Genomic DNA, 26,766 nt, shown 5'->3' with positions numbered 1-26,766 from the left:
TAACTTTGCAAGATAATTGAGTAATTGTATTCTAATTCAAGATTTGAAGATTAAATTTCGAATTTCGTGGAAAAATTACACGAATTTCAGCAAGCGCTCAAAAGATTTCACATCAATGCTTTTCTCATTTTAATTATGGTCAAAAAGTCGATGACTCCACCGCAGAAATATGCACAAACAATCAATATATCACCTGTGTCCTAAATTCATGTAAACATTTACCCAACCACCCATAAAAGCTGATGAACTGATAAAACAGATAATAAATACTCATCAAATTGCAATGTTGGTATCACTTGGCGACGTCACATAAGCTTTCCCGATATCTCACATTGTTTTTCCTCTTCATCCGGGAAAATCGACGGTGAAAGGCGTGGTTTAACCACTCCCCAAGGGCGTCGCGACGGCGCTTAGCACCCCCTCCACCAATCCTTGTTCCTGGTTCGATTAAAACTCTTCAGAGGGTAGTTTCACTATTTAATTGTTCGGGCAATGAGCAGCACGTGCACATAAAGAAGAGATCACGTGGCTGCACGTTTTCCCAATTACCACTCAACCTTTCTTGGTTGTCGACAAGTGTCAACAAGCGTCGGTAAAGAAATACCGTGTAAACCACCCTTTAGATCGCCTCTGTGCAGTGAGTTATGGTATTCCTGATTTTTCGATAAAAAAATTCCGGGTTGAAATCATGTTTAATATCGATGATCTTGACAGACAGTTTTTCTTCGATTCTAGTAATTTTCTTAATAATAACATAAGTAGTAGTGGGAGCACTACGGGCTCTTCTAATAGTAGTGATTTGTTCCTGTACGATGAGAATAGTAGTGATTCTGCATTGTCCACTTGTTCTTTCAACAGTGACCAGGAGAATAGTTCAGGATCAAACAAAGAGTAAGGTTATTTATCAATAATTACAACAACAAAAATTTCTAACAATGTTAAATCCGGAAACTTTGGTGGTCACCGTATATTTTAATTAGGTATAAGAAGTTCACAGATTATAATAGATAAACACTTGCCTTGTAAAACTGAAACTTTTAATGATTTTTAGGTATAGTTTGATGAAAAATTTTAATATCATGTTGAATATTTTTGAAAAGGAAAAAAAGAGGCGATTTTATTTGTGATTTTTATGGTTTACATTTAAACTAACACAAGTTTCTATTATAACTCCAAAAGTAATTGCAATAAAAAACAAATGATGACACCAATCTTTACTGATTTTTCCAAAAATTAGAGTTTGTTTTTTTCTTAAAATGTGACGTTTACGAAAAATCGGTGAACGGTGTGAGAATTGACGATCTCTAATTAGCCAAATTTTGTTTTCGCCCGGAAATTTTTATGTCCAAAATTTTCACTCAAATTTGCAATACCTTGACCCAAAAAAAATCGCAAAAAGTTAAAGTTCCTTCTTAGAAGGTTAATACCATTCTTTCATTTGATATGATCACGTAGATCACGAAAATGCTTGAAGTTGGGCGATTAGTACATTATTCCAGAAATAATTGGTTAAAAACTGAAATTTTTAAAAAAAAAACTCGATATAATTTTCTCGAAGCTGCCTTTTCTTCTGGACTCAAGATTACGGACTGGAAACCTCATCACGTTTTAGATCATAACTCGATATTCGAAAAACATTTTTATTTGAGGTGTCTATAACCAATATTTTGGGAGATAAAACGATTCTAGTGAAGAAATTCAATTTTTACTGATTTTTCCAAATTTTCCAGTTCAGTTTTCTCTTAAACTGTGAGTTCTACGGAAAATCAGTGAATGGTGTATAAATTGACGATATCTAATTATCCAAATTCCGTTCTCACCAAAAAATTTTTATGTCCAAAATTTTCACTCAAATACGCAATACCAATACCTTAAAAAATCAAAAAAAAAGTAAAAGTTCTTTCATGGAGAGTTTATACCTTTCTTTCAATCGATATGATTACGTAAATCACGAAAATGCTTGAAGTTGGGCGATTAGGTACATTATTTCAGAAATTATTGGTAATAAAATGAAATTTTGAAAAAAAATCGATAATTTTCTCGAGCCTTCTCTTCTGAATTCGAGGTACGGACTTCAAACCTCATCATGTTTAAGATCATAACTCGATCTTCGAAAAACGTTTTTATTTTAGGGGTTTTCAACAAATATTTTAGGAGATATAACGATTCTCTTGAAGAAATTCAATTTTTACTGATTTTTCCAAAATTTCGAGTTTAGTTGTTTCTCAAACTGTGAGGTCTACCAAAAATCAGTGAGCGGTGTGAGAATTGACGATACCTAATTAGTCATATCTCGAAAACCATTAACGTTTTCGAAGTAAGATGTATTTTTTATTTTTCATGTAGAAACAGAAAAAGCGAAAAAATAATAGATTTACCATTGAGAAAACCTTCGAAGCAAAATCCTAGCATTTTCTTATTTTCAGTGATGCATCATATCGACACAGGAGAAGAAACAAATGTCCCCAACAGCAAATCCAGCAGAGGCAGGCAGCCAACCTAAGAGAGAGGAAAAGGATGCAGTCCATCAACGACGCTTTTGAAGGTTTAAGGTCACATATTCCTACCCTGCCATATGAAAAGAGGTTATCGAAGGTTGACACCTTAAAACTTGCCATAGGGTATATTAACTTTCTCAGTGAACTAGTGAGGACTGACAGAAACGCGAATACCGAGTGTTTTAACGGGCATAACAGGAATTTGCAGAAGGATGAACCGAGGAAAGTTATTTTGAGGGGTGAGTTCTAACCTGCATATTCAGACTTATTGGGTTAATCGTATTTGAATACATAGGCCTACAACTCTGCTTTCGCAGTTTTTTGCCGAAATTTAAGGCTTTATTGTTAACAACTGATGGCTATACATTTATGATTCAAAGTATTGTCCATCGCTGATGGCCACTACTTTCTCCCATCTTTCGGGTAGCGTACGAATCCCGCGTTGAAAAAACTGGCCATCTTTTGGAGCGTTCCACGAATCGAACCAATTTTTTCAATTCTTCATAACACCGGAAGTGCTGGTCAGCCAACACGTGTGCCATTGATCGAAAAAAGTGATAGCCCGAGAGAGCAACGTCTGGAGAATACGGCGGATGGAGTAGAATCTCCCATTTCCAACGTTTCCAAGTATGTCTTGACCACTTTCGCAACATCAGGTCGAGCATTTTCATACTGTAAAATCACTTCATCATGTCTCTCATTGTATGGCGGCCGTTTGTCTTTCAAATCTCGGCTCAAACGCATGAATTGCGTTCAATAACAATCGCCTGTGATTGTTTCAGTCGGTTTTAACAACTCATAATACACTTCACCAAGCTGGTTCCACCAAATACTGAGCATGACCTTTGAACCGTGAATATTCGGTTTGGCCATCGACGTGAAAGCATGGCCGGGATATCCCTATGATTTCCGCGCTTGGTATTATCGTAGTGAACTCATTTTTCGTATCCAGTCACAATGCGATGAAGAAATCCTTTCCGTCTTTGCCTTGCAAGTAGCTATTTACAGGCAAACAAACCGTTCAACATATCTCGGCTTCAACTCGTATGACACCCAATTTCCTTGTTTCTGAATCATTCCCATGACTTTCAGGCGTTTTGAAATGGCTTGTTGCGTCACACCCAATGATCCTGCCAATTCTTGTTGCGTTTGACACGAGTCTTGATCAAGTAATACCTCCAGTTCTGCATCTTCGAAAACTTTCTCTCTTCCACCGCCATGCTTGTCTTCGACGTCAAAATCACCGTTCTTGAAGCGTTGAAACCACTCTCGGCACGTTCTATCAATAATAGCGGCCTCACCATAGGTATTTGAGAGCATTCGATGGGCATCAGCCACAGATTTCTTCATATTGAAGCAGAAAATTAAAACCTCCCGCAAATGACGAAAATTTTGTTCGTAAGCTGACATGTTTAATCGGGAATAACTTATGATGCAGACACAAATCGACTAATATTTCGATGTCCTATGTTTACAAATACCTGAGCTTTTTGTATGACATCTACGAACTATTTATTTCGACAACCACTTACCGCTACAGCCATCGATTGCAAAACGGCAGAAGCAAAGTTGTACGCCTAATAATTTTATAAAGAAATTCTATCAGACATTCGACAGAGAACATACCGCACACTTTATAAGAGCACCCATGTTAAATTAGCTGAATTTTTGATATGTTATATTCCAAGTCATTCCAAACAAAAAATTCAATCGGCACAAATTTTGTTATAGGATATTTTTTACGCTTCATCAAACTCGATAGCATATAGCAGGAAAATTTGACATCAAACATTGAAAATGATCTGAGTCAAGAAGTGGGCTAGTCCAAAGAAAGACGTTCTTGAGAAAGGACCTAACTGCTAATAGTTATTATAATTTCATACTTTTATTGAACTGGAAGATTAATAAATGTGGGTGACTCATCATGAAAAAAGGAGAGAAAAAAGTCTATGGTCCCACAATCTTTATTTTGTGACTACAAGTTTCAAGACCTCAAATCAGTCTCATTCTCAAGTCTTCTAAAGATACAAGCTACAAAAAAACACAAATAAATCTGTTATGGTGCTGTTCACTATAACAGATTTATTTGTGTTTTTTAAAGTTTTAGCTTGTATCTTTAGAAGACTTGAGAATGAAACTGATTTGAAGTCTTGAAACTTGTAGTCACAAAATAAAGACTGTGGGACTATATGACTTTTTTCGCTCCTTTTTTCATCATACTTTTATATTGATTTAGAAGAAAATATACATTGCCTGAATGCAGATATGACAGGTACTTCAAAGGAAGCAGCTGCTTTTGTTGGCTACCCTTAACAAATGTTGATGTTACGGGTGTGATATTTAATGTCGGTTTCTATAGGCATCATTTACCAACAAATTAAGGGGTTGAATCTAACCCGGTGGCCTATGGTGATCAATCTGAAGGCTTTTGTGTTTTTCATAGTGAATCATTAAAATGATTGCGATGCTATATTTTATGTCTCGAAAGTTTTGGCACAAATTTCTTCGTACTGTAACGAAGTCTGATTATTCCAATAGGAATGATCAGGCTACGTCTAAAGAATAATTCATTATTTTCCGTTCAAATTAATCATTCTGATATATTCCGTACATATTGGAATTAATTTATCAATTGTCCAACGCGATAATGAAAAAGTCCATGCCTCATGTTTTCAACCCACCAGGATCTCGAATTATCGGATTGAAATAAAATAAGAAATTATTGATTTCGGCGTTTTTGCCACCGATATAAAGGGTGTTTTTTTTTAAGAGCTATAGAACTTTAAATTGCAATAAAACAACTATGGATTATTCGATTGACATGAATTTTATTTATCCGCAAGATAATCTTGTGGCATTACATTTTAAATATGATTTCTGGCATATGACCGCCACGTCTGGCTCGGATGTAGTCCAATCTGGACGTCCAATTTTCGATGACTTTTTCCAACATTTGTGGCCGTATATCGGCAATAACACGGCGAATGTTGTCTTCCAAATGGTCAAGGGTTTGTGGCTTATCCGCATAGACCAATGACTTTACATAGCCCCACAGAAAGTAGTCTAGCGGTGTTAAATCACAAGATCTTGGAGGCCAATTCACAGGTCCAAAACGTGAAATTAGGCGGTCACCAAACGTGTCTTTCAATAAATCGATTGTGGCACGAGCTGTGTGACATGTTGCGCCGTCTTGTTGGAACCACAGCTCCTGGACATCATGGTTGTTCAATTCAGGAATGAAAAAGTTAGTAATCATGGCTCTATACCGATCACCATTGACTGTAACGTTCTGGCCATCATCGTTTTTGAAGAAGTACGGACCAATGATTCCACCAGCCCATAAAGCGCACCAAACAGTCAGTTTTTCTGGATGTAACGGTGTTTCGACATACACTTGAGGATTAATTTCACTCCAAATGCGTGTGAATGTGTGAAATTGGAAATTGAGCGTTGGTAGCCTTAAATTGGATTCTGGGGCCAACATTTAGAGAAAAATTCTCCGTGAGAATTATTTCGCCGTGAAGTATTGCAATATTTTCTTTTTTTTAATTCTGAGAAAACTGAGGGTGAGCCAAAAATTCAATCAAAAATTAAAATCAATTAAAAACGCCTGAATATTTATGATTCATTATGTAGAACCTGAAACGGTTAGAGAAGTTTCGGAAACGCAATGCACAGGGTGGTTTTTCAACCTGCACAATTAATCTGAAATTATAACAACAACCCAATATTTTAAAGAAAGTGGAATCACTCTGGAATATGGATGCTGGGAAGCGGCAAATGAACAACAATTAAAACAGCAGATCTTGTGTATTCAGGAGATTAATTTTTGACGGGCCCTACCAAATGGAAGAGAATTTAACGTAGTCCATATTAATTTTTTCGACCGAAAATTCGTAGAAGAAAAAGTAAAATATTTTTTTTTTCTTCTAGGTGCTGGAAATTCCTACACTATTCATTCTCTATCGTGGTCTAGAGCTAAAGAACCTGGTGCAAATGGAGTGATGCATGCTAAAGTTTGGGTTCCAGAAGATCCAAGAGCCATCAAAGAAGGCAACAGCTCAGCATTCAACATATCGAATAACTGATTGACAGTTATGAGAATTTAATGGAATTGTTTCTCTTATATTTATTTTCATCTATAGTTTTCAAATATTCTTATTTAATTATTTATGGAATTTTTTTCCAAATTTTTATATTTATTTTTTTCAAACGAATATGTTATTCTATTTTCCCAGGAAAGTTTTCAATTCAGTCAAAAAATTTTATTCTATACCTATATATTTTTATTTTCACTAAATATTTTGACTGAAAATGATACTTTTAATTGTGATAAATAAAATCTCCTATTTATTGAAATTTTATTCATTTTTTCAGTTATTAGTCTTGAATTTGTATATAATTGTATATAACAGTGTAAATATGTACGAATGCAATATTTTTATCAATTAATTCGATTGTGTAAATTATACCAAAGACATATAGTTAGATCATTTTTTTTTATATTCAATTTTTGACGCGAACTACAAAAGACATATCTTCTTTATTAAAAATGCATTTATTTTTTTTATATAACAACTCACAATTTATTACCTAAATAATTGTAAATAAGCCGTATGGTGCAACCAATAATTGCTAGTCATTTTAACTATCTAGTCATTTTAAATAGAAATAAAATTATAAATTATGTATTATAAACATATATATTTATTCAATTATAATCAAAACACTATTTAGTGAATAAAATTATTTGAGAAAAATAGAGAATTTTTATTCGAATGTTATTCAATGCAAGTATATTAAATAGAAGTTTACATCCCTTGGTATATCCTCAAATAAATAATATTGAGAATTTATCATTCCTAGCCAGAAAATTATACAATTTAATTCCTGAACCAATAGGGTAGCTAACCACGATATAGGGATAATATCAATGAAAAAATACTCCAATAAATTAAAGTTTGGAATTTTCAGTGATGTCCCTTTCCAAATGAAAATTCACCTACCTCAAATTTATGGAAATATCCTGTCTGAATGGAATACAATAAAATTGTGCAAGGAACTAAAACTATCTAGGTACTCCGATAAAGATATTACATCCTCGAAAAACACCTGTATTCATAATTACCTTAGCAAATATTGAAAAATTATCTCAAGTGACTTGCGTCACTTGATAAAGATTCAATATAATCGATATAATTTATGTGTTTTTCCTATAAATTTTGAATGAGATTTTATTGAAGATGAGGACAGCACTAACGTGACGCCAGGAGCGTTTGTTCTTTCATGCGCCAATTGTTCCCTTGAAAATGTGGTTTCTAAGGATGCAATTGAAGCATCAATGAATGAACACTCAAAAGCTTCTGAACATGAACATGAAATTTTGTATAAAGTAACTTACCATTTTACATCCAAATGAAAATTATTATCTCGATCGAATGGGCAATTTTGAAATAAAAAAAAAACAATATTTCGACCGTGGCATTCGAAATTCGAACCTACATCCTTGAATTTACTACGAATTCGTCATCAGTGAGTCAAATCTTATCGTTTGTAACCATTTCCGGCTCATAATTCATAAAATACAGATATTCTGACGAAATAATTTGTTAGATGACGATCAAAAAAGCCAGATTATTGAAATAAGAGAAAATTTTTTATCAGACATGACAATGATATTTTTTTTCTGAGCATCCCTCTTTAGAATCGTTCGTGAAAAAAAAATCAAACTCTCATTGCAATTTTTAAATTTTACGTTATGGAATCTGAAGAATCCAAAAAATAAATGAAAAAAACCTTATTAAACCTTTTACCTCTAGAACACGATCAATGAATTTCGAAGGCAAAATATTGAGAAAACGAATTTAAATTAAATTTCTAGGCTATTTTACTAGCAAAGCTGGATGCTTCGCTAAATGTCCACTGTTGCACAAAACCATTATATTACACGTTCAACATTGAGTTGGAAGATTGAAAAATTCCAATAAAGCTCTGACGGCATATTTTATCATTTTTACTTCTTTACAAACCGCTAGGGGAGTTCGAGGAAAAATCTCCAAGAAAAGTTATCTTCAAGAAGGTGTAGAATCCAAAATCGAATAAATGAATGAAGGTGTACCCTCCAAGGGCTTGTTAAAAAATTCAAATGACAATTTGTGAAAATTGGGGAAAATAATGAATTTGAAAATCCCCTTTTTTATAGATGATATAGAATGAACCATAGCTATGATTCAAGATTCTAATGGACAAGGAAGACAAAACTTTCTCATTTCCTAAGTTTTTAATGTGAGTGAATTTTAATGTCTCGATGATTTATTCAGTTCTGTCTAAATAATTTTTACTTTTGGAAACTGGAAACACCTGAGAGTTCCCACGTTTCCAGGACGTCAATATTTCTCCGCCATCCTGATTGGTTGCACTTGTTCCTTCCCACGGAGCTACATGATGGCGTCTTGTAATCTGTACATCGTTATGTAGAGGAAAAACATTTTCCTTGAAATCGATTCGAAGGAAATATGCAGATCTGGAATCTATCCGGTGAAATTCCACAATTTGGAGAAATTAGAAAGAAGAAATGAGCTTTTGCTCGCTAAAATTTGTATTCATGTAATTTTCATAACTTTTTTGGAATCATTTTCGAGGAAACAAAAAAACATTTGAAAATTGTTCGGAAAGTTCGATTTTTCATAATCGAAGAATTCAAATCATTCAGTTCTCCATAAGAAATTCTGTGGTTCAAAGGATTCAGCCAAAAAAGTCCAAAAATTTGGCTAGAGAAGAATAACTTCCAAAACTTATAATAAATTTATTCATCGCAACTTATCTACTAACTGATGAATTTTTCTGAGGATTGCTAATTGTTTGATTTTTTTCTCGAAATAGGTAGCAGATACGACAAAACTATAAGAAAACAAAAAGAGTAGTACTGGACCAAAGTTTTCTTTTACATTTTTTTAAACTACCAGTGGTCCAACAAAAAAAGGTTCTGGAGGAAAGAAGCGACCACTGTTCCAGGAAAAATATCACCCTGTAGATTTGCATTCAAAATTTGCATATCACATGATGAAAACTTCGAATTGGAATATCAATGCCAAATTTAAGTCCGATATCTTGTGAAGGGAGGGTGCTATGAGAAACACTTGAAAAAAAAATTAAACTTTAACACCCTTTATCTCGAAAACAAAGCGTTTGCGAGCCCATGAATCTTTCATTTTCATTTGTATCTCCAATTTAGGAACACCCTGTATAGTTATGTGTTGTTATATTTAAAATGTATACACATTTTAAATATACTTGTATATACGTTTTAAATATATGTATTATGAACATGCAGAGTGTTTATAAAGCATTGGTTGAACTGAATATAAATCATTGAATTATGTTTATAATTCTGATATTAAAATAATCCCAAAAAAGTAATGAAGGCATGGAGAAACATTTTTAATTCCTTTTACGATAACAAAGATATAAGAATTGGAAATAACTGGCAGATTTCACATTTTCTGGAAGGAGGATATTCAATTCAGAAGGTGTTCACCTGCATTGGATAATATTTATCTATACTACATATTATATTTGGCCATGAAAAATTATCTCTAATGAATAACAGGGAATACTTAAAAACAGTTCATCTATCATTGCTCTCTCTTAGAAAACGTACACACAATTTGAGAGAGATGGAGGGCAAAATTTGGGAGACAAGTGACAACGGTGAGTGGAAGTTCAATATATTTTCTCTATTATGTTTGGCTTGTTCTTCAATAGTTTTTTTATATTCACATTCATGTGATCTACAGAGAATACAAGTAGCATTCAATGTCGATCATTACATAATCGTGTATTTATTAAAAAAATCGAGTACTCGTAATTCATGCACCCGTGGCGAACACATCAGTATACAGGGCGTTTCACCGGGATGGCTTATTAGACGTTTATGAAAACTAATCATAATTTTGAGCTGAAAATTTGCATATTGGGGTTTGAGACAATGATCTTTCTCCCTAAAATATTTTCAGATATCTTCAACTTCCGGTTATACCGGAAACAGACTACTACTTCATTATTTCAAATGGCACACCCAGTATATTATTGCCTCATTAGATAGCTTTTTGACGACAATTTCGGTGATATGCCGTACCTTTGGCAAAAACTCAACGGATCATGAGATAATGGGATTCTTATGAAAAAAATGGTGGCGTTTGGGGACTAAAATTTTTTTAATTTTTCGGCAGAAAAAGCTTTTTTCGGAAAAATGTTTTTCTTTTTAGATACTGCAAATACGTAGTATTATAAGACTAAGTGCGGTTTGGACCAAAAATGTACAGGGTGTTCATAAGAAGATCATGAACTTGGACAACTCAAATTCATCAAACTCAAGATTTTCAAATTAGAACCAATTTTTTTTATTATTTCAGTCGATTCTACGTACAATAGGAACATCAATGAATAATACTCAAAAGCTCCCTGACCTAAAGTCAGTGCTTCTCTCGATTTTTTTTTCTGAATTTCTTTTTGTTGAAACAATTTAATTTCAGGAGATATCGAGATCATCTCTCTTACCGAGAAATATCTGAACGAAAGCCTAGAACTACTGCAAAATGTATTTTTCACGGAAGAATTTACAGCTACAGCATGTGGAGTTCCAAACGATCCTGAAGCAAAAAAAGAGTGGGGTGAAATATGTTTAGCAGTGGCTAATGAAGGAGTTTCTGTTGTAGCAATTGATAGAAAAAAGGATAAAGTAGCCGCTGTAGCCTTCAATAAATTATATCAAAAGGTAAATTCTCACAAATATCGCGTAGATTTTTTAAAACTATAAAAATTCATATAATTTATGGATTTTCCATTCTCAAGACTTTATATTTATTTTCAATTGATAATAATGTTAATAATCAGTAATGAAATCAATCGAAAATAAAAAAAAAGTAACAAAATGCAACACTTATCAAAACTGAGAAAATTTTACAAGTTAGCCTACTTATATTCGATTTCCCAAAACAAATATTGATAGAAAAATAAACTGAGACCACGTAGTTGGTTGATATAAGAAAGAATAAAAAATTTATTAATCATTTTCCAAAATAATATACAAGGTGGGTCAATATCGCTCCATTGATCGATATAACTCTTTGAAATTTTGGACTAGGAAAATATGATTCAAATTTTGGCAGAATCGACAGTACTCAGCACATAAGTTTAAATTATTTTCGACTCTACAGGCTGGTCCGAAATTGTTGAAACACGATACCACCCTGTTTTTTCAAATGAGAATGCCCAATTTTTATATCATACCTTCTCATAATCTCCATGAAATTCTGATTTTGAAATACCCCACTTGTTATCATTTATCTATGGTATTTTTTGACGTAAGACACTTTATTCGATAAATATCATGGATATAAATGTTTTGAACTAAAGATCATATCTTGAAACTGGTTCGAGATAATTGTACAATTTTTTTTTATTGCATTCCCGAAAAGTTTTGAACTCTTCTGCAAATTTACGGATTACTCTACAGGTGGTCCGAAAGATACTGCAATATTTAATAGATGTTGAAAATTTTTATCCTGTTATACATAACTTTCCTGAATAAATGTTAATTTTCTATAACTGAATACATCTTATTTTCAGATCAATAGTAAAAATTCAATCTCACTTTATGACAAGTGCTTAAAATCCTTCAAAAATCAATCAGCAAAAGATTTGATTATGTGTTGTAAACAAATGGATAATACAACAGATCTATTCGACAAATGTGGATGCAATTGTTACTTAGAATTGATGTTCCTAGCAACATCTCCAAATTATAAAGGACAACGGTTGGCGACTAAACTAACCAATGCGACTATTGAGTTGACAAGACAGTTGCATCAAGGGAATAACGTGAAGAAGAGCTTGAATGGTACTATGTTACACAATGAACCTAGACCTGGAGCTGTAGTTGCAGTTTTCACATCAAACATATCCCAAAAACTTGCTGAAAAACTAGGATTTGAAACAGCAGCATGTATTTTTTATAAAGACATGATGAGAAATGGAAAGTCCTATTATGAATTAATAGACAAGAAGCAAGAGAAAATTTTAATTGTGTTTAAAAAGCTTTGAATATGTCTATAATCTCAAATGCAATTATTGAAGATTTGACTAGATGTAAAAATATTTATGATCCTTATATAGGTGTGTTGTTTTTATTGATTTTAGTGAACATATTTTATACAAATTTCTTATTAAATGATATATGATTGAACACTTGCCTCATTATTATCAGTAATCATCCCATGGGACTCTAATCTAGAGAAACAAAGGTAACTGAATTTTAATGAACCAGTTGTTTCTATATTATATTTTGTTTAATTTAAAGTGCATCGTGTCCAAAGAAAAGTGCAAGGAAGGATCATCTTGCGAATATTTGTATTTCCTAGGAATTTCAAGAAGAAAACAGTGAAAAGTCATCTCCATTTGGTACATCTGCAGTGAAATATTCACTAAACGTTTACTAAAATAAATTCAAATATTTGAAATAACAAGAATTTGTTAATAGCGCTACCTACAGTTGACATAACGAAGCTGAACTAATATTCTCAAAATTGTCAAAACGAAATCAGTGCATTCACCAGGTTTTAAGACATCTCACCCAAAAGTGAGATGTATAGAAAACCTGGCGTGTCTACTTATGCTTATAAAACTTTCAGACAAAACGGGAGATTTTTCAGATTTATACCTACTTGATTTCGAGGGATCGCGTCTGTTTCAGATGGCGCATACATCGTTTATATTTGACATTTCTCTCGATTCTCGGCTTTCGTGACCTTTGAGTAAGATGCATAGAATCCTATACTCTTCTATACTCTGTCATTATATTCCATATATTTCATTAAAAATTCGACTCGTACTGAATTGTTATTTATTGTGAAAATTTCAGTGTCTAAAATCAGTATATCGTTTTTAAACGGCACCAGGCAGATAGCGATAATTCGAGAATTTCTGAAGAGCGCCACCTTACAGAACTCCGGTGAAGCAGAACGCCAAAGCAACAGGTGGATATCTCAAAAAGTCTGAAATAAAATCGAATCAATACACACACACACACCAGGGATTCTATGCATCTTACCCAAAGGTCACGAGAGCAGAGAGAAATGTCAAATATAAACCATGTATGCGCCATCTGAAACAGACGCGATCCTTAGAAATCAAGTAGGTATAAATCTGAAAAATTTCCCTTTCTGTCTGAAAGTTTTACAGGTATAAGTAGACACGCCAGGTTTGCTATGCTTCTTAATCAGCTCCAAATCATGAAAAGGCACACCACATTCAAATTTGTAAATTTCGGATCCAAAATTCAAAAAATTGTCAAAAATTGAGCAGCGTTTTTTTGGCCTTAACTTGACACCCCATGAAAATATGTTCCTTCTTGTATCTTGGCATGTCTTTAACACTTGACAGAAACAAATCAGTTCATTTAATGTTTGGAGGACAAGCGCTCAAAAATTTAATATTCAAATTGTTTTTCATCATCCACTTATCTATTTTTTATGCTTTCTACGTGATTGGTGTTAAGTGATAATAAAACACAAAATTAAAATAAGCATTTTATGAAATTAACAAGTAAATAAACCACTTAGAAAAATATACATATAACAATCTATAAAATGATTTAAATAACATGAATCAAACATCTGGTATATTAAGTTGAAACATAATGTTTCTATCAAGAATAAATTTAGTTTTCCTTCTTTATTTACAACATTAGTAATAAATTTCTCTGAAGAAAGTGATAGTTTAACAGATGATCACGTAATGCACTACAATTAACGACAAAAAAATAATTAACAATAGGTTTGTGAATATTTTTGACTTTACAATAAACAAAATGTATTTTAATTATACGTAGCATCCTGTGTCAAACTAGGTGCTACATCTACAACTAAATTCGATGGATAACCTAATTCATCGATTGAGTCATCTGAACAAAGAAGGTGTGGTCGGAGGCTCAATATTTTATATCGACTCACAGAAAGACTTAACCAGTTAATGTCAACTGTTATTATTCTGTAAGACTGCAACCAATCTGCAAAAAAAATGACATTATCAAAATATCTAAAAAATGAGACTAAAAGATTCATTAGTAATATATCGATATCAAATCACGAAAGAAAGACATTCCGCAATAAAATTTGTGTATTTCAAATGAAAGCAGTGTTTTCATCATAATTTCCATTTTTTTCCTAAATAAATGCTGCGAGAAACAGAGATAAAATCTCATTAAAATAATTTAATGCGGTCATTAGAACAATTCACTTTTCAACATCGCTTTGAGGGAAGGAGGTTACAAGTAGGAGTGTTAGAGATAAATGTGTTCTCCTCTTCCCTTTAATTGAACTTTCACTATTTGTAAAAGGAAAGAGGGGAAAACATTGTCACTCTCTGTTTGATTCTCAGCATGGGCGCCCGCAGGGGGGGCCAGGGGGGGCCATGGCCCCCCCTGAGATTTTGGATGCCTCATTTTTCAGCACAACACCCTCAATATTACTTTCTCAATCCAAAGGGCAAGGAAAAAAGGAAAGTAATAGATTCACAACTATTTTCCGGTTTTCAATGGAATTACATACTATACATATAATCCATAATCGGCAGAGGTATTTTTTGAATTAAAAACTTTTTTAGGCGCGTTGAGCACTTCTTGGGTGAAGAAAAATCATGGAACCGAAAGCACTCCATGCGTGTCAATTTGTTTATAAATTCATCTTATACACTGCGTCCGTAACCGTTAAGTATGGAACAAAATTCATTTTCAGCTAAACAGACCATTTTAAGAAATAATCCTGAAACATGTCGATTCTTTATTTTAATTTACCGTATTTTAAAATAATTATCTAATATACAGTGAATTACTTTCGAGTAATGACGTCAGCGTCATTTTTTATTAATGGAATACCCCCATTTTGACTCAATTTTCCGATTACTCTTGCTGAGCAGATTCCAAAAATGTATCACATGTTGATTCCAATTGGTACAGGGTGGACAAAAATACAATAGTTTTGTGTGTGCTCATAAAGTGACGCGTAACATTCTTTATTAGTTAAATTAACAATATTATCAAAAATACGGCAATTGGTTTGAATATAACACCCTGTAGTTTGTTACATTTTTAGATTGATAAAAATGTATAAAAATAAGAAATAATTTCTTTCATATTCTGTCTGCTAGACCAAAAGTACCAAACATGTTTGGAAACAGCTCATTTTTATTAATCTAAAAATGTAACAAACTACAGGGTGTTACATTCAAACCAATTAGCGCTAGACAATAAGTATTTTTGATAATATTGTTAATTTAACTAATAAAGAATATTATGCGTTATTTATGAGCACACACGAAACTATTATATTTTTGTCCACCCTGTACAACTTTTAGTGATCTTTTGAAATTCAGAGTAGACGCTGGTGATAAATATAAATACAGAAATAGAAAGAAACGGAATACTGATGTCACCTACGACAATCATGGATGCTTTATTGTTTTTCAATTATTTTCATTTTGCCCCCCCTGAGAAAAATTTCTGCGGGCGCCCATGATTCTCAGCATTCTTTATGCACATTGATATTACATTCTGAAATACCAACTTGCCAGCGAGGTATGCAATTATTGTTGAAATCAACCAGTTTTATTATTACACAAAACCATATATTAGTGAGGATTTCTTACTTTCATACTGTGTATAGTCTTCTGTATCCACTAGTTCACATATTATGATACATATATATTCTTTCTCGTCCTTCAATTCTTCAATAGAAGAAACAATAACACCTTGTAGCAACTGAATGATGTTCTGCAATAAAAATACATTTCCATTTATAAATTAAATATTTGTAATAGATATTTCAGAGGGTGATTTATAACGAAATGTAAAGTAATTTACCTTAACATCTTCAGCACTTGTCTGAGAAAATGATCTTGGAATAAAAAACTTGAATCCTTTGAGCAATGGATTAGTGAGACGGGTGAGCCTTGAAATTCTTGGACTTGGTATTCCTGTTATATCAAATACTTCAAATGGCTCCTGAAATATTAAATCTTTACTTTGTATTATTCAATATGAGTTTCTTTGATAGTTTATTCATAAAACAAAATATAACACTTAACTTCTAATACATTTTTTCATCATTTCAGAAGGAAGTCACAATCAATATCTTAGTTTTAAAATATGTGTGATGCAAATTAGAGATTTTGCAGTTGAAACCACTTTTTACTGAGAGGAAATACTAGATTTCTGTAACTTGTACATTCACGAAAAACTCCCTTGTGTTCATATGCACTTTTACACTTTCATCTATCCTCAAATAAGATGTGCAATATTCAATATGAGTGTATAAGGAATATCATCAAATTGCCGAGCTATAACAAAAACAAAAAACAAAAATTTACTCACCTCATCTACAATATGATTTTTTGTCAAACATTCCTGTACCCATTTAATATTTAGTACCCATTTTCCAGCAGCAATAGCAGATATGAATTTAATTGTATGATCTTTGACATTATTATGCTTGTCCACGGAAACAATCATGTGAGTTACATCAGTTCCAAACTTATCTTTGCGTGTAGCTAATCCTTTATTGCACAAGGAAATTACACATGATGTTTCAGCATTACTCAGCCTGGTAAATGCAATGCAGGGTTTAGGCCTTTCTTGTGGTGGAGTGCTGAAATTATGCCACAATTAGCATCACTGTATTTATGAAATGCAGAAGATTTTTCAAATTATTAAGCCAATTGAAAAGTCCCCAGTCTGATGCACAAATGGCGGTGCTAGTATCAAATCCATATGCTTTTTAGTTAGTACCAACCTTCAAACGATACGTGTCAAAATTTGACAGCAGTCCAACCATTAGTTTGTGAGATATTGAGTTGTGAGTGCAACTACTTTTGTTATTTGAAAAAAGATGGAAGAAAAGGAATTTCGTTTGCTGATAAAATATTGCTTTTTGGAGGGAAAAAATGCAGTTGAAGCAAAATCTTGGCTTGATGAAGAGTTTCCAGGGTCTGCAACAGGAAAATCAGCCATCACTGATTGGTATGCTAAGTTTGAGAAATGGCCCCATATGAAGAAAAATGGTGCTGATTCATCAAGACATGTGCCGTTTCACAAATCAATGAAAACAATGGCAAAATTGCATGAATTCGGCTTCGAATTGCATCTGCATCCACCGTATTCGCCAGATCTGGCCCCCAGCGACTTTTTTCTGTTCTCAGACCTCAAAAGAATGCTCGCTGGAAAGAAATTTAGCGCCAATGAAGAAGTAATCGCCGAAACTGAGGCCTATTTTGAATCGAAAGACAAATCATACTACAAAAATGGTATCGAAAAGTTGGAAGATCGCTATAATCGATGTATCGCCCTCGAAAGCAACTATGTTGAATGATAAAATCGAATTTTGCGAAAAAAAATGTGTTTTACTATGGTAGACCAAGGATTTTTCAATTGGCCTGTTAGAACCATAGTTTTATTGAATGTGTAAGATTCTGTGTGGAAAAATAAAGATGCTTATTCAAATAAGTTCTCCAGAAACGTCTAATAGTCGTGGGAGACCCTGTATATTATATTTCGAATTAATATTACTTTTAAATATTTAATTGTATCTCATTGTGAAGATTCATTACATTCCTACTAAACAATCCGTTTAAGGTTAGAATTCAATATTATTTCAAATTCCCCAAGTTCTCAATGACCTTTCTATAGAAAAAATGAATTCATCCAAATTTTCAAAATAACTAGTGAAACATTTTTCTTTGAAATCTAAAACTAAAAAGTAAATAAATGAATGTACCTTGCTTCCTGTGAGGACTTCAGCTTAGGTTTCACATAGCTCAAAATACTTTTTTGCTTCGGTGTACTAGTCAAGACTGGCGTACTGGATTTGGGCAAAATCGTTAGAGGCGAAAATTTTGACTGTCGTACCATTTCTATGACATTCAGATTTTTGGATTTCTCTTTACATATGGGAGAAACCTTCATAAACTGTTGAGATAAAGTGGTCATCACCTCTTGAGGCGCTACAAAATGTTTGTTATTCGTGTTAGCTGCAGCTAATGGCTTCTTTATTGGTCTTTTTTCATAATTTTGTGGGGATAGTGAAGCTGGAATCACGTTTTCTGATTCTCTGTCATTACTAGAGATTATTTGTTCAGAATCAACTTTCTCTGCTATTTCTTCTATATCATCAAATCCAGGGGGTGGTGGTACAATATTCATACTTTCAGGAAAACCTTCACTGTTTTCTTGAATTTTAAATGATGCCCTAGCATTCTGGTTAACAGCTTGAGAGCAACTTAGCCTTAAATAAAATTTTTGAATATTTATGTTCTCGTTTATATCAAGAAAATATACTCATTACATATAATTAATATGTTCAAAATATTTGATCATATTTCAAAAAAAATAAATAACATTAATCATAATAAAGTACCTCAAAAAGTACTAATTATATTTAACTCAAAAAATTGGGATTGATTGAAAAAAGTCTTTTGATATTCTTTTAAAATATTTTTGTAACAAAAACAGTAATTACCTTTCCAAGAAACTAACTGTTTTTTGAGGAGTTGTTTCTACCACATCTACATCTGAAAAAATCTCATCATCTGAACTGTTGAAACCATCTACTTTCTTCATTTCCAATGTTAAATTTTTAGCTTTTTTCCTTTTTTCATCTTCACCAACAGATTTCCTTCCTCTGGGTGTGCTGAATATATTTTCCGTTTCAACCATTGACTTATTTTCTGCAACTGGAGTCCTATATGTATTATTTTCTTTGCATGATTCGAATAAAGATTCTGAAAGTTTGTTTTTAGAATCTTCAACCCTATGATTCACTTTTTCTAAAACACTGTCCAACTGATCAAAATTCTGACAAAAAAATTCATCATCATTCTCCAATTGAATTTTGTTCATCAGATCTTCATTAGTTGATGTCGTGATTTCATTTCTTGCTATCTCTTTTGTAGTTTTCGCTATTAATGCATTACAGTGATCTAGAAGATCCTGAGTTTTTATTAGATTTTCCTTCTGTCTAACTTCTTCAACAATATCCATATGTTTAGAAGTTGTCGGGACTTGTGAATCATTGTGTTTCCTTTTTCTATTTGGTTGCTCATTAGCGACTACATTTTCCATGTCTATTTGCCTGTTTGCCTTATCTATTAAATCATCATAGTGTTTGCAGTGATCTAGAAGATCCTGAGTTTTTATTAAATTTTCCTTTTCCCTTACATCCTCAAAGACGTCCATATGTTTAGAAGTTGTTGGTATTTGTGAATAATTGTATTTTATATTCGGTTGTTTATCAATGACTACATTATTTTCCATGTCTATTTGTCTGTTTGCCTTATCTATCAAATCATCATAGTGTTTTAAGAGATCCTGTGTCTTCATTTTTTCGCTCGCTGCTTGAGATTTTTCAGACAGATTAATCTTCGTTAGTGATCGATTGAACCTCCCAGTGTTTCTAATATTTTCATTACTTTCTGATATAATTTGGGATACATTAATATCGGCATCATGATTTGGCAACTCATTCTCAGCAGAAATATGTCTGTTAGCTTTTTCGATGAGTTCGTCACAATAATTCAGAAGTGTATCAGGTTCTGGTTGTTGATTGCTGTTGTTGGTTTTTACATTTTCTTTTCGGGTGTTTTGAGAATGTGTGAATTTATTTATTGGTCCAGGAAAAACTTCTTCCTCAAGCTGTAACAAGTACAAATTATTTGATTGAAAATCATGTTTTTAATAAAGGTGATTACGAGTTCTGATATCCAAAGAAAGACTATCCAAATTAAAAAAATTAAAAAAAAAAATTTAAAAAAAAGATATCCTAAACAAAGTTCAAATTTTAGTAGGGGAAAACCAACATATTGTATAACATACTTTGGGTATGGTCTGTTTATCACCTTGGTTACTATGGTTTATGAGTTGGTGCTCCGTATATGTCAAATTCCTCAAAAACCGGTGACAATTTCTTCAAACTTCGGTGAATTATCTGTCACCACAGCAACCGTACTTTTAATCTGGTTAGGTTCGGTAACCACTCCCACTCCGGTTGGCAGTTGTCATTTTAATTTTCAATTCATTATTTATGAATATTTTCCATGACATGTAACACTCAAAAACTTTATTATTTTAATTATGAAACAAATGCCCTTCAGAGCCATTAAGAACTATTAGTTATTTACAAATTAAAAGAGATCAACCTTTTATAACCTCCAAAATTCTGTCAATGAAAAATTTAGTTGATAAGTGTCAAACGGTCCGTAAATACGAAGCAGGTTACCTGACACATTGAAAACCACTTGTAACCGCTCTTTAATTCTCGGCGATATACGGACCATACCCTTTGAGATAATTGTGAGAAATATTTAAGCTAGATCAGCAGTCCGAATTTCCCCTAAACCAAAAAAAAAATTTAAATCTTACCACATCCATTTCGGCATCCAAATTCTTTGAATGTAGGCTGTTATCATTCAAACTTTCAGACTCAAATTCAATACTAAAATCATTTTGTATGAATCTGTTACATTTCATTTTATATGGCCTCTCTTCATCAGAATCAGATATCGAGTCTCTTGTTCTCACTCTCTTGAGAGTTTGATCCAATTCTCTTCTTTCCCGCATAGCCTTTTCAAACATAAGTTTGCGATTCACCCTAGAGTTCGATTGAGGGACACTACACATAAGGGCAGATCCTTGACTTGAGCCAAGGGTCATCGATGGTCTTGACTGCAATTTACTTTTATCCATGTTGTCCTTAATTCTTGAAACATTTCCTTCTAATTCCAATATATTAGGAGATTTTTTCATCATGGCCTCTTCTACATTTTTTTCAGAAGAAACATCATATTGCGTACTACATTGCTCTAAAATTTGATCAACAGGAATCTCGCTATCGAGAAGACATGTATTAATTTTATTAGCGACATTTGCCTTCGGAGAGGTTTGGTTATTGAATGAAGGTAAGTTCACATCGAGGTTCACATCTACTATAATTTCGACTTTAGATGAACTGATTTGCGATTTTATTTTTTCTGTTTGTAATTTAGGAGATATGTATTCTTGCTCTAATTCAATGTCTAATGGATCTAGTGCCCCTTTTTTAGATTGGCTTTTTTCTTGTTCTTCTTCTTCAACAATTTCAATATCATTCCTCAATATACGTTGAGATGTATGAGCATCAGTGATGTTTTTGATGGAACAAAAATGGGGGCAGTCCGAGCAGATTTTATCTGTTTGTATTGCAGCATCTTCATGTACCAATGTTTTAAATGCAGCATTTGGAGTTAAAGGTAAAACGTCCAAGGAAAGCAAATCAGTTTGGATTTCTTTCTCAACAAAACTTGTTTGATTTTCCTCTCCAACTGGTTTTTGGGATATAAGTGATCCTTCCTTGAATTTATCAAATATTTTGAAAACACCTTCAACAGAAGGTAGAAGAGAAATTAATTCCTTTGTTTCAACATTATCCTCTTCTGTTAATTGAAGTAAAACCTTCTCCAATTTTTTAATTAGCTCATTAGCATAACTTATTTTATCGATTTTTGGACTGATTTCATCTGTCGATAAGGGTTGTGTTTGATATATGTAAATATCTGAGTTATTGTCCTTTTCTTGAGCTTCATTTGATGCACTGAGTATCTCTTGAGAAGATGTTTCCCCGATATTTGTCTCTATCATTTTGGGAATAGCCTTGCTAAAATACTCCTCCATTTTCTGAAAATCAACAGTTCTATTCTCCATAACAGTAGGATTAGTAGATTTAGACGGATCACTTGTGTTCAAAGTAGTTTCTAAGTCTTTTTTATTGCATTTCTGGGTGGATTGAAGACTTATGTCTAATTTCTTAGGTACTTTTGTCTTACCTATTGTCTTTTTAAATTTCTTTATACTTTTCCACGATGATTTTGATTTGTTTTCATTACAAATTTCAGTTGTATTTAAAGTAGTTTTCTTTGAACTGCCTGCTTTTTTTTCATCACAAATTTCCATCATTTCATTATCTAACTGATCCAAAAATTCATCTTCTACATCTATAACCAATTTTTTGGTTGGTTCCTTTTTGTTGGAGGTGACTAGCATTTTTCTTTTGCTATTTTCACCTGATAATTCTTTATCTATCACATCTAAAACTTCATCTTCCATAATATTGATTATGAGTTGGTTCTCTATGTGATTAATTTCTTGTAAATTATTATACTGCTTCATTTTTATCGGAGAAGAGCATTCTAATGAATGCCTCCTCAATTGCTTACTTTTAAATGCCAAATTTTCAACAGATTGAGCTTTTTTATCTCGTAAGCGTTGATCTATATTCAACTCAACTTGATTCTCTATAACTCTCTCAGATCTGTTCTTTTTATTCTTCTCAACATAAATTTGGGAAACAGATGGCATATCTACATCTTGCGGTGTATTACTCTGGGTTTCATAAGATTGAGTTTGACTGAATCTCTCAAATTTATTTCTTGTGTCCTGTAACCATTGCAAAATTTTATTCTTATCTGAACAGGGTTTACCTGATCTCTGGTTATGTTGAGGTAGAATTTTTGTTTGTAACTGTACTAAATTGCTTTTGGAATCTGATTTTAGTTTGTTTTGTTTACGGGATAAACCAATTTTAGGTAAAGTTTTTTTATTCTCCTTATTATCTGAATTTTTCTTTATATTGAGATTCAGTGGTTTTAGTGCTGAAAAAACATTTTATATTAAAATTTAGAGAAAAGTTTCATCAGATGAAAGCTCAATTTATACAAATCACTACAAATTAACTAATATACCAACATCCAATTTTAGTGCTCTTTTTAGTTGCATGAGAAATTTGTTTCTTCAATTTTTTTATATCCTTTGGTTTGGAAGTACATGGAATTATATTATCATCTGAAAATTGGGCAATAATATCATCTGATCCATTTCGTTTTTCAAGCTTGTTTAGCATAGTTTCTTTTTTCATATTACTGAAAAAGGTTTTGACTGAAAAAAATGTTATTTTGAATTGATCACTTTAGAACGATAAAAGGAAGGAAAACTAATCTCAAAAAGGCAATCATATACAGGAGTCACCTACCATCTATTTTATGATGTACTTTAATATCATCACATAAGGTTTTAACGAAACTACACAAAGAATCAAGAGCAGCATCATGACTTAAGAATTTTCTTTTAGATATTTCTTTTTTGCATAGGGGACAAATGAGAACATCGTTCCCTTTCTTATATATTTCCAAGCATTTGAAACAAAATATATGCCTACAAGGTAGCTCTCGCACATTTTCAATAATATCAAGGCTGAAATAACAATGGTTAGAATATAGTGGTTCCTATGATGTATCATAAATATACCATATTGGGCATTTGAGGCGTTCTAATTTATCTACAATATTTTTTGAAAGGTGTTCCAGAGTATTTTCCATATCACTAAAATATTAACAAAAATAATACATATCCCGCCAGAAAATTTCAAATGGGAAAATTTGTGTAATCTGTAAATACACAGAAATGAAGAATAAATGTGAAAACCAAAGAATACAATAAATTCTTATTCGTTTTACTTTCGGTTCTAGTTGTCAAAGTTGTCAGTTTTATAGAATATTCATATCTTGTTATCTTGCCAAACTGACATTAAGACCAAAATCGAAATTTATTCGTTTTATCCAACTCATTCAAAAGAAAATTGTTGTTAATTATGTGGATATTTTAATAACAATGGCAGCCGAAATTAAACCAGCAACACAATCAAACGATAGATTTTGTACCACAAAAAAACCCGCCCTCTTAGCGAAATTAGAAGGGTGTACCGATGAAATTAATGCCGCTGTTTTAATTCCAGGAGAAGAAGGAGTTATCAGCGTATCTGATGATAAGTACGAATCTATTCAAAATGAAAAATCCCATCTCATTTTTCTTTTTATAGAACTGTTCGAGTTTGGCTGAAAAGGGACTCTGGACAATATTGGCCAAGTATTTGTCAATATATGCCCAGTGGGGCAACTTCTGTTTATTATACTATAGAAACAAGACAACTCTTCATTGGCCAAGAAAATGGTACTGTTTCTGAGTACTCCCTTGCCTCAGATTTCAATCGGATGATGCTTACGAAAGAATATCTAGTCCATCAAGCTAGAGTAACTGAAATAATTTTCTCATTAGAATGTGAATGGGTTCTCAGTGTTGGTAGGGACAAAGTATTCTCTTTTGAATGTACCCAAACTGGAAGAAACTTGGGAACATTTACTTCAGAAGCATGGTGTACATCACTTCAGTATCCTTTTCAACTCCTTCATAAATAACCATTTTAAATTTAATACAAACATTGATAATTTTAATATGTTTTCCATTGATATTTCACTTACATATTAATAGATTGAACTATCAAATTAAGAACTGTGATGATTCAAATAACTTAATATAGTGATTATAATTTCCTTATTAGAAACCAGATTTGATACACAAAGCAAACATGCATTTGTTGGGGATTATTCTGGCACCATAACTATGTTGAAATTAGAAAATGATGGTTTATCTGTAATAACAACATTTAAAGGACATTCTGGCTCTGTACGTTCTCTTGCATGGGATTTGGAAAGAAGTATGCTGTTTAGTGGTTCTTTTGATAAAACTGTTATTGTATGGGATATTGGCGGGCAACAAGGACATGCATATGAGCTCCAGGGACATCATAATAAGGTAAGATTCATTGTTCCAATAAGATAAATTGATATAGTTTTACCTGAAAATGAAAAACTATGTCAGGTTTGCTATTTTTTCAAACATATCATTTCAGGTTTCTGCATTATATTATTTGAATACTACTAAACAACTAGTGAGTGCAGGTGAAGATGGAGTCATTGTTTTCTGGGAAATGGGTCAGGAAAGAAAAGAAACTCCTGAATGGGTTGAGTCGGACTTGTGCCAACTCTGTGGTCGTCCATTCTTCTGGAATCTCAGGGCTATGATGGACCAAAGACAATTAGGTATATTATTAGAATATTGAAGGGAAAAATATCTGTGTATGCTATTTTAAAATTTTTCAGGTCTAAGACAGCACCATTGCAGGCATTGTGGTAAAGCTGTTTGCGAAAAATGTTCTGCCGGAAGACTTACTATTCCAGCGATGGGTTTCGAATTCCCTATTAGAGTTTGTGATCCTTGTCACAATAATCTGAAAGATAAAGAGTGAGTACACTTAGATATTGTAGGATTCATTAAAAGTTTTTATATTTATCAATTGTCAATTCTGCTTTTGAATTTACCAAAATTAGAAAAGGAAATCCCACAAAATTACTTTTGGAATGATTTCTGCTCTTTCTATTTTTTACTGTTACTTGCTTTATCTCTAACAATACTTTTTGATGTTTCCTATGGAATTCACCCTCTAGCTACTCTAGCACCATCAATTTAGGTCAGTTAAATTTTTGAAAATGGGAAGATTTTTCTTGCATGAATGAACAGGCGCTCAAAAGCTTCTGAGGCCAAGTTGGTGCTTTTCTTGAATTTTTTCTATATGCGTTTTTACGACCTGCCTATTATTATATATTATATTTTACAGGCGACCATCTATGGCTACATTCCATGACGCCAAACATGCTATCGTTTCAATGACCATAGACCAAACCACAAAAAAATTACTTTCTGTTGGTCAAGATCGTATTATCAAAGTTTGGGATATATCCCCATTGTTTTGAATCAATTGATTCCTTAACACTTGAAATGTGATTTATAATCTTTCATGTGCTTTGATTTATATTTGTAAAGAAATAATGTTATATTTATGTTATAAGCCTTATAGTTTTTTGAATATGATGCCTCATCATAAATTGTACTAACTTCATTCTGGAAAACGAATTAATATAGAAATGATGAGTTATCTGTTAGAATTATTGAAACTGTTTTTTTATATGTAGTGTCTATCAAGAGAGTTATTAAAGCAAAATCAACTCTATACAATTTTTTTTGTACTACCTCGGATTCCTCATAAATATTTCAGATTGATAGAATACGTAGTAAAAATAGTAGAATATATTTTAAATTTTGATAAGGAGTGGTGGCAAACTATGAAAAAGCTTATTAGAACTTAAGCCAAGTAACGGTAGAATTTTCAATGCAATTGGCTGATAATGCCCGAGATTGAAGTGACCACATTCTGGTATACTGAATTTCTATTGGAGTTTAAAGCTTTTTTATTCAGAAATTAAAGATCAGTGTATTCCATAGTACAAAATTCTACAG

The 26,766-nt window shown here is 32.6% G+C and overlaps 4 protein-coding genes across 5 annotated transcripts; 3 read left to right on the top strand and 1 right to left on the bottom strand.

The window, feature by feature from the left end:
• Positions 1-301: 301 nt before the first annotated feature.
• On the top strand, positions 302-6,647 carry LOC123677560 (pancreas transcription factor 1 subunit alpha). The gene is made up of 3 exons (XM_045614148.1): positions 302-891; positions 2,427-2,737; positions 6,432-6,647. Exons 1-3 carry the CDS (start codon positions 689-691, stop codon positions 6,584-6,586), a joined length of 669 nt encoding a protein of 222 aa, XP_045470104.1. The 5' UTR covers positions 302-688; the 3' UTR covers positions 6,587-6,647.
• A 3,345-nt stretch (positions 6,648-9,992) lies between these two features.
• On the top strand, positions 9,993-12,744 carry LOC123677686. Its single transcript, XM_045614359.1, has 3 exons — positions 9,993-10,208; positions 11,033-11,274; positions 12,129-12,744. Exons 1-3 carry the CDS (start codon positions 10,097-10,099, stop codon positions 12,600-12,602), a joined length of 828 nt encoding a protein of 275 aa, XP_045470315.1. The 5' UTR covers positions 9,993-10,096; the 3' UTR covers positions 12,603-12,744.
• Positions 12,745-14,075: 1,331 nt separating this feature from the next.
• On the bottom strand, positions 14,076-24,040 carry LOC123677674. 2 transcript variants are annotated; one of them, XM_045614337.1, is made up of 10 exons: positions 23,881-24,040; positions 23,606-23,826; positions 23,323-23,511; positions 20,965-23,228; positions 19,067-20,238; positions 18,326-18,832; positions 16,927-17,200; positions 16,417-16,557; positions 16,203-16,326; positions 14,076-14,565 (listed from the first exon to the last, which is right to left on the bottom strand). In XM_045614337.1, the coding sequence occupies exons 1-10, from the start codon at positions 23,949-23,951 to the stop codon at positions 14,375-14,377; spliced, it is 5,154 nt and encodes a 1,717-aa protein (XP_045470293.1). In that variant the 5' UTR covers positions 23,952-24,040; the 3' UTR covers positions 14,076-14,374. The 2 variants fall into 2 exon arrangements, with proteins under 2 accessions (XP_045470293.1, XP_045470294.1); XM_045614338.1 differs by lacking the exon at positions 23,881-24,040 and having other exon boundaries at positions 23,323-23,495; positions 23,606-23,745.
• A 79-nt stretch (positions 24,041-24,119) lies between these two features.
• LOC123677675 (WD repeat and FYVE domain-containing protein 2) lies at positions 24,120-26,479 on the top strand. Its single transcript, XM_045614339.1, has 6 exons — positions 24,120-24,401; positions 24,452-24,799; positions 24,978-25,224; positions 25,322-25,511; positions 25,572-25,713; positions 26,087-26,479. Exons 1-6 carry the CDS (start codon positions 24,244-24,246, stop codon positions 26,220-26,222), a joined length of 1,221 nt encoding a protein of 406 aa, XP_045470295.1. The 5' UTR covers positions 24,120-24,243; the 3' UTR covers positions 26,223-26,479.
• Positions 26,480-26,766: the final 287 nt, after the last annotated feature.

The sequence above is a fragment of the Harmonia axyridis genome, chromosome 4 (genome assembly GCF_914767665.1).
Source record: "Harmonia axyridis chromosome 4, icHarAxyr1.1, whole genome shotgun sequence".
NCBI lineage: Eukaryota > Metazoa > Arthropoda > Insecta > Coleoptera > Coccinellidae > Harmonia > Harmonia axyridis.
Note: the sequence above shows the minus strand (reverse complement) of the source record. Positions and strands in the feature narration are given on the sequence as shown.